The sequence below is a fragment of the Coregonus lavaretus genome (genome assembly GCF_964263955.1).
Source record: "Coregonus lavaretus genome assembly, contig: HAP1_SCAFFOLD_9338, whole genome shotgun sequence".
Classification (NCBI taxonomy): domain Eukaryota; kingdom Metazoa; phylum Chordata; class Actinopteri; order Salmoniformes; family Salmonidae; genus Coregonus; species Coregonus lavaretus.
Genome location: NW_028159170.1, coordinates 6,977 through 15,812, shown reverse-complemented (window position 1 = coordinate 15,812; position 8,836 = coordinate 6,977). Strand labels below are relative to the sequence as shown.

General features: G+C 44.2%; 1 protein-coding gene across 1 annotated transcript; it reads left to right on the top strand.

Annotated features, from left to right (window-relative positions):
- The first annotated feature begins 63 nt into the window (after positions 1-63).
- LOC311123209 (calpain-1 catalytic subunit-like) lies at positions 64-2,265 on the top strand. The gene is made up of 4 exons (XM_084197469.1): positions 64-156; positions 1,239-1,355; positions 1,615-1,673; positions 1,774-2,265. The coding sequence occupies exons 1-4, from the start codon at positions 117-119 to the stop codon at positions 1,795-1,797; spliced, it is 240 nt and encodes a 79-aa protein (XP_084053595.1). The 5' UTR covers positions 64-116; the 3' UTR covers positions 1,798-2,265.
- Positions 2,266-8,836: the final 6,571 nt, after the last annotated feature.

Genomic DNA, 8,836 nt, shown 5'->3' with positions numbered 1-8,836 from the left:
CCTCCCTCTGTCTTTCTCTTCCTCTCTCTCTCCCTCCCTCCCCTCCCTCCCTCTCTCTCTCTCCCTCCCTCCCCCAGTCCATCTATAAGAACAATGACATTGATGGGTCTGGCTGTATGAGCACACCAGAGATGAGGATGGCCTTGAGCAAAGCAGGTTTGTGGACATGAAATAAACGTCATTTACACAAATAATCAGGGGTCACTAATGTATGCACTGTCTTCTGTCACTTTGATAAAAGCTAAGTGGCATACATTATACTGCATATTATATTATAGACATTATACTGCATATTATATTACATACATTATACTATATATTATATTACAGACATTATACTGCATATTATATTATAGACATTATACTGCATATTATATTACAGACATTATACTGCATATTATATTATAGACATTATACTGCATATTATATTACATACATTATACTGCATATTATATTACATACATTATACTATATATTATATTACAGACGTTATACTCTATATTGTATTACAGACGTTATTCTGTATATTACCAGGTTCTCGGAGTGAAATCCCAGGGGAACCCGGGTTCCCGCTGGAAAATGATTTTGAACTCCAAAGATGTGCATTTTACATTGAATTCAAGGAGTGACTTCATCATTCATTTTGACATGTAAAAATTCACTGAATTCAAGGATTTTACATTGGATGTTTCCCAGAGTGTTCCATTTCCACCCCTGATTATATATACAGTATCCATTTTATTATTAGGATCCCCATTACCCGACGACAATGGCGACAGCTAGTCTTAGTGGGGTCCGACACATAATGAAAAAGACATTACAGAAAAAAGAAACTTTACAATTTACATACATTTAAAAACATTAACATGCAGCGTGCATCTTATCAGTTACACATACATATAATCTACCTTCCACCAGGTTCTGATGATATATAATCTACCTTCCACCAGGTTCTGATGATATATAATCTACCTTCCACCAGGTTCTGATGATATATAATCTACCTTCCACCAGGTTCTGATGATATATAATCTACCTTCCACCAGGTTCTGATGATATATAATCTACCTTCCACCAGGTTCTGATGATATATAATCTACCTTCCACCAGGTTCTGATGATATATAATCTACCTTCCACCAGGTTCTGATGATATATAATTTACCTTCCATCAGGTTCTGATGATATATAATCTACCTTCCACCAGGTTCTGATGATATATAATCTATCTTCCATCAGGTTTCAGCCTGAACAACACTCTCCACCAGGTTCTGGCGGCTCGGTATGGAGAGGCTGACATGACCATTGACTTTGATAACTTTGTGGCCTGCGTCATGCGCCTGGAGATGATGTTCAGTGAGTAGAACGTCTTAATGCCACAATCCTGAATTTGTGTTTCAGCCAAACGGCAGCCCCGCCCGGCACTTGTTTGCCTATAAAGCTGAGTGATGGCCATGGAGTGTAACAGTAGTAAATATTGCAGACTGTACCTTTTTTTAATATGTGGGTTACTTTTGGGAGTTGTGGAGAACCCGTCAGATTAGGATCAAAAGGAAAGCTTTGATCAGAGTGTGTGTTATAGATGCTTACATCTGAACCTCTCTCAACCTCGCAGAAGTCTTCAAGAAGATTGACATTGATGATACTGGCTATATTGAATTGGATTTCCACCAGGTGAGAACTTTAAATTGTAATTTATAATCAACTCATATAGGTCTAGCAGTAGACTAATTATTGTTCTAATATATTGATTGTATTCAATTTCTATTTTCAGTGGTTGTCATTTTCCATGATCTAGAAGATGGCAGCACAAGACCGTTCTCTCAAAGACCGTTCTCTCAAAGACCGTTCTCTCAAAGACTGTTCTCTCAAAGACAGTTCTCTCAGACAGTTCTTTCAAAGACCGTTCTTTCAAAGACAGTTCTCTCAGACAGTTCTTTCAAAGACCGTTCTTTCAAAGACTGTTCTTTCGAAGACCGTTCTCTCAAAACCAGCTACAAATAAACCGAAGTGCCTTTTTAGAGATGTTTCTTTTGAAACACACTGTATTGCGTAACATAATGTTTTAAAGCGTTATTTTATGCTTTATTTGTTTTATTAGATATAGCCTCTGTCTATTGAGATCTGCAGATTATAACCTAAACCTACTTTTTTTTGTGATAAATGTAAGACATCATTTGAATCCTTTTATGCAGCTTTTAGTTGCTTATAGTTGTGTGTCCTGTTTACCAAAGATATATGCTAATAAATGCCATTGTTTTCCGAGTCTCTTGGGCTGACTGTTTTATTTGGAACTCGTTTCTATTGCTTGGGACAGTCCATGTGCCCCTCCCCCGGCGGACGTGGTTGAGCTTGCCCAGCGCAGGAGCATCGACGGTACGTAACGTGCGCTACTGCTCGACTGCACCAACACCGTACACCGTTCTACGTTACACACCCGCCCCGTTCTGAGATTTATGCGATTGATTAGTCAACTGGAAGTCTGGTACGTAACTAGGAAAAACATCGAAGCAGGCCTCTTCAAAGTGGTGAGTTTTATCATCATTGAATGGTTTCTACGGGAAATCTAGTCAGAGAGAGTGCATGTTTTCACGCATGGTGAAGTAGAGGATTTGATTCACCGGGTTGCCGTATCTCATATCCGTCCAGAAGGAGACCATACTGTAGAACTGCAACATTTCCAACAATGGTTCTGTAATCGTTACAAGTTTTTGATTTTCGGTACACCATTCATAACCTGTCATGTCAACTAGGATAGGCATGTGCAATAAGCCAGAAGTTAATCATTTGCGCGACAGTTTCAGAGAATGCAGTAACATACTGTCATCGACTCACGCATCCATAATCAGTTTATTGTAAACTTTGTCAACGCAGTATGATTCAAAGTCAACTGTAGAAAAGCAAACCAATTCTCATAGAGAACATTTTCACTACGTTGAAACAAAATTACACCCAGGAAATGTATTAAAAGTTGTCAATACATTATTGTTTATTAAGCAATAATACTAGGCCTACACATTTTGCACATAAAATCACCACATGTAATGTTGCTCAGAAAAAAAAAAAGCTCTGTATTTTGGCTAAACCAGACACCTGAATGAGGGGCCCACAGCACTCTGAGTACCCCACTCGGGTATAAGGATCATAGTTGTGCGGATGAGAGGCTCATTTCAGAGTTGTTTTGGGGCATTGTTGAAGTTGAGTCCGGGACCAGGAAGGAGGCTTTATGGATGACATCACTCCAGGACTGCCTGAATCATCTGTTCTCTGAGAATGGAAAAACTGTTCATGCACTAAGCCTGAGAGCCTCACAGGCTCATCTGATCTGCTGGCTAGAGGGACATTCCTGCACCAACACACACTGGACTGGACAGGGGTTAAAGGGTGATCCTTTTTGACACACTACCGAGGATGCTTCTTTTACACACACAAAAGCACACTACTGATGAGGTGATCAGTGCTATTTTGAGGTCTGTTCAGTTTCGGTTCGATTATAAAACTAATAATCACGGTTTTTCGATTTTGGTTTCAATAATTGTTTTAGACATTTAATACACTATTCATTATGCATTATGTGGGTTGAATGCTTTAACAACAGAATAAAAACGATTAATAACAGTCCTGTGATGGTAGTGACCTTTAACCCCATTACTGCTTATTTACATTTACATTTACGTCATTTAGCAGACGCTCTTATCCAGAGCGACTTACAAATTGGTGCATTCACCTTATAGCCAGTGGGATAACCACTTTACAATATGGTTGTTGTTTTTTTTTTTTTGTGGGGGGGGGGGGGGGTAGAAGGATTACTTTATCCTATCCCAGGTATTCCTTAAAGAGGTGGGGTGATCCATCATCCACACTGATATGTCTGCCAGACATGCAGAGATGCGATTCGCCACCTGGTTATGAGAAGGTGGAAAGGAGAAGATTAGTTGTGTGTCATCTGCGTAGCAATGATAGGAGAGGCCATGTGAGGATATGACAGAGCCAAGTGACTTGGTGTATAGCGAGAATAGGAGAGGGCCTAGAACTGAGCCCTGGGGGACACCAGTGGTGAGAGCACGTGGTGCGGAGACAGATTCTCGCCACGCCACTTGGTAGGAGCGACCTGTCAGGTAGGACGCAATCCAAGAGTGAGCCGCGCCGGAGATGCCCAACTCGGAGAGGGTGGAGAGGAGGATCTGATGGTTCACAGTATCAAAGGCAGCAGACAGGTCTAGAAGGACAAGAGCAGAGGAGAGAGAGTTAGCTTTAGCAGTGCGGAGAGCCTCTGTGACACAGAGAAGAGCAGTCTCAGTTGAATGACCAGTCTTGAAACCTGACTGGTTTGGATCAAGAAGGTAATTCTGAGAGAGATAGCAAGAGAGTTGGCTAAAGACGGCACGCTCAAGAGTTTTGGAGAGAAAAGAAAGAAGGGATACTGGTCTGTAGTTGTTGACATCAGAGGGATCGAGTGTAGGTTTTTTGAGAAGGGGTGCAACACTCGCTCTCTTGAAGACGGAAGGGACATAGCCAGCGGTCAAGGATGAGTTGATCAGCGAGGTGAGGTAAGGGAGAAGGTCTCCGGAAATGGTCTGGAGAAGAGAGGAGGGGATAGGGTCAAGCGGGCGAGGGGGGGGGGGGGGGATTCAGCAGGGAGGAGAAGGTGGCAAAAAGCTTCCTAGGGTTAGAGGCAGATGCTTGGAATTTAGAGTGGTAGAAAGTGGCTTTAGCAGCAGAAACAGAGGAAGAAAATGTAGAGAGGAGGGAGTGAAAAGATGCCAGGTCCGCAGGGAGTCTAGTTTTCCTCCATTTCCGCTCGGCTGCCCGGAGCCCTGTTCTGTGAGCTCGCAATGAGTCATCAAGCCACGGAGCTGGAGGGGAGGACCGAGCTGGCCGGGAGGATAGGGGACATAGAGAGTCAAAGGATGCAGAAATGGAGGAGAGGAGGGTTGAGGAGACAGAATCAGGAGATTGGAGGGAGAAGGATTGAGCAGAGGGAAGAGATGATAGGATGGAAGAGGAGAGAGTAGCGGGAGAGAGAGAGCGAAGGTTGCGATGGCGCATTACCATCTGTGTAGGGGCAGAGTGAGTAGTGTTGGAGGAGAGCGAGAGAGAAAAGGATACAAAGTAGTGGTCGGAGACATGGAGGGGAGTTGCAGTGAGATTAGTAGAAGAACAGCATCTAGTAAAGATGAGGTCAAGCGTATTGCCTGCCTTGTGAGTAGGGGGGGACGGTGAGAGGGTGAGGTCAAAAGAGGAGAGGAGTGGAAAGAAGGAGGCAGAGAGAAATGAGTCAAAGGTAGACGTAGGGAGATTAAAGTCACCCAGAACTGTGAGGGGTGAGCCATCCTCAGGAAAGGAATTTATCAAGGCTTCAAGCTCATTGATGAACTCTCCAAGGGAACCTGGAGGGCGATAAATGATAAGGATGTTAAGCTTGAATGGGCTAGTGACTGTGACAGCATGGAATTCAAATGAGGAGATAGACAGATGGGTTAGGGGAAAAAGAGAGAATGTCAACTTGGGAGAGATGAGGATTCCTGTGCCACCACCCCGCTGACCAGATGCTCTCGGGGTATGCGAAAACACATGGTCAGACGAGGAGAGAGCAGTAGGAGTAGCAGTGTTTTCAGTGGTAATCCACGTTTCCGTCAGCGCCAAGAAGTCGAGGGACTGGAGGGTAGCATAGGCTGAGATGAACTCTGCCTTGTTGGCCGCAGAATGGCAGTTCCAGAGGCTGCTGGAGACCTGGAACTCCACGTGGGTGGTGCGTGCAGGGACCACCAGGTTAGAGAGGCAGCAGCCACGCGGTGTGAGGCGTTTGTATAGCCTGTGCAGAGAGGAGAGAACAGGGATAGACAGACGCATAGTTGACAGGCTACAGAAAATGGCTACAATAATGCAGAGGAGATCGGAATGAAATGAACTAAACATCTGGGAAAGCGAGAGAGCGGGGCCTCCCTCACTTACGTTTCACTGAAACACCCAAATATAACTCTCCCAACTTCCACCTCAGAAACTATAATTGTTGTAAACTACAGCGGTTCAATGTTTTCTAGGAATAGACTAACTTAGTTTATTCAGCTAGCTAACTTGGTACAGTATTCTTCTGTGAAAACCGTCCAGGGCACCTAGTCCTATGACGCCATAGCCAACTAGCATGCCAGGCTCCAATAACACGGTTTAGCACCAATACTCGGCCACAACAAACTACCAGTGTGTCAACACGCCAAGCAGATCATTTGTGTCCGTGTCTAACGTTGTGGGTTAGTCCCGACAGCTTGAGCGAGTCCGTCGTCAACTTATTCAGCCAGTTAGTTAGCTAGAATATTTAACCATCATTTATTCACTTTGCTTTAATAAAATATTTGTTTTATTTGATGACTTTATTTAATTCCAAGTCATCATCTCATCTCTATAGAGCTGCTGCATATTTTTTATTTTATTTTTTATTTAACCTTTATTTAACCAGGATGGTAGAACCTTCCAGAAGGACGGCCATCTCTGCAGCACACCCCCAATCAGGCCATACAGAAGCCACTCCTCAATAAAAGGCACATGACAGCCTGCTTGGAGTTTGCCAACAGGCACCAAAATAATCTCAGACCATGTGAAACAAGATTCCCTGATCTGATGAAACCAAGATTCAACTCTTTGGCCTTAATGCCAAGCGTCACGTCTGGAGGAAACCTGTCACCATCCCTACGGTGAAGCATGGTGGTGGCAGCATCATGCTGTGGGGATGTTTTTCAGCGGCAGGGACTGGGAGACTTGTCAGGATCGAGGGAAAGATGAATGGAGTAAAGTATAGAGATCATTGATGAAAACCTGCTCCAGAGCACTCAGGACCTCAGACTGGGGCGAAGGTTCACCTTCCAACAGGACAACAACCCTAAGCACACAGCCAAGACAACGCAGGAGTGGCTTCGGGATAAGTCTCTGAATGTCCTTGAGTGGCCCAGTCAGAGCCCGGACTAAAACTGATCGAACATCTCTGGAGAGACCTGCAAATAGCTGTGCAGCAACGCTCCCCATCCAACCTGACAGAGCTTGAGAGGATCTGCAGAGAAGAATGGGAGAAACTCCCCAAAAACAGATGTGTGCCAAGCTTTTTATTTTAATTTTAATTTTAATTTAACATTTATTTAACCAGGTAAGCCAGTTGAGAACAAGTTCTCATTTACAACTGCGACCTGGTCAAGATAAAGCAAAGCAGCAGAGAACTGGAAGGAATGGCAGCCAAAGGAGGTGTTGGCTTTGGGGATGACCGGTGAGATATACCTGCTGGAGCGCAGACTACGGGTGGGTGTTGCTATGGTGACCAATGAGCTAAGATAAGGCGGGGATTTGCCTAGCAGTGATTTATAGATGGCCTGGAGCCAGTGGGTTTGGCGGCGAATATGTAGTGAGGGCCAGCCAACGAGAGCGTACAGGTCACAATGGTGGGTAGTATATGGGGCTTTGGTGACAAAACGGATGGCACTGTGATAGACTACATCCAATTTGCTGAGTAGAGTGTTGGAGGCTATTTTGTAAATGACATCGCCAAAGTCAAGGATCGGTAGGATAGTCAGTTTTACGAGGGCATGTTTGGCAGCATGAGTGAAGGAGGCTTTGTTGCGAAATAGAAGCCGATTCTAGATTTAACTTTGGATTGGAGATTCTTAATGTGAGTCTGGAAGGAGAGTTTACAGTCTAACCAGACACCTAGGTATTTGTAGTTGTCCACATATTCTAAGTCAGACCCGCCGAGAGTAGTGATTCTAGTCAGGCGGGTGGGTGCAAGCAGCGTTCGATTGAAGAGTATGCATTTAGTTTTACTAGTGTTTAAGAGCAGTTGGAGGCTACAGAAGGAGTGCTGTATGGCATTGAAGCTCGTTTGGAGGTTTGTTAACACAGTGTCCAATGTAGGGCCAGATGTATACAAAATGGTGTCATCTGCGTAGAGGTGGATCTGAGAGTCACCAGCAGCAAGAGCGACATCATTGATATACACAGAGAAAAGAGTCGGCCCGAGAATTGAACCCTGTGGCACCCCCATAGAGACTGCCAGAGGTCCAGATAACAGGCCCTCCGATTTGACACACTGAACTCTATCTGAGAAGTAGTTGGTGAACCAGGCGAGGCAGTCATTTGAGAAACCTATGCTGTCTGACAAAATCACTATTTTGTAGTTCTTCAAATTAAATAAGCCATACTTTTATGACTGCTGAATACCAACTATCAATCACTTAGATCATGTATTCTCAGGCTCGCGAAGCAACTGCTCTCTATCCCTCTCGATCGCACGTTCTCTCTTCTCTCACATAGGGTTTACACCACTTCCGAATTCGCCAGACAAAGTTCCGTCCCCATTACTTTTCAACGGGGCACACGCGGAGCAATGCGCAGGGGATTGTGGGAAGGTGAGCGGTGCGAACCCTGCTAGCGGAGCGATAGGAAAAAGTTCAGCTCTGCACTACATTATGCAAATTAATACGCGGCAACCGCTGCCGTTAACCAATCAGGTGAGGAGCTTGAAAATCTTCCGTTCATGAAACATTAGTTTCCCGGGCAAGCACAACCCAAAAATACGGAGGGAAGCCAATCCTCGGCGTGTCTGGTTTTCCAATTCTATATGATTTTGCTTTGCTAGAATACAGAGACAAAATCATAAGGTCAATGGCACGGAGGAGGATTGTTGGTGTTGATGGTGGGTGAAGAGAGATTTGCACAACGTTTGCATGTGCTGTTTAGCTAGCTATGAACATCAAGCAACCTGAACCTCAAAACTGTGATCAAAGCCACCATTTGTAAATGTGTTGAAATTTGCCCACCAAAGAATAGAAAGTAACCAGTAACACACATTATAA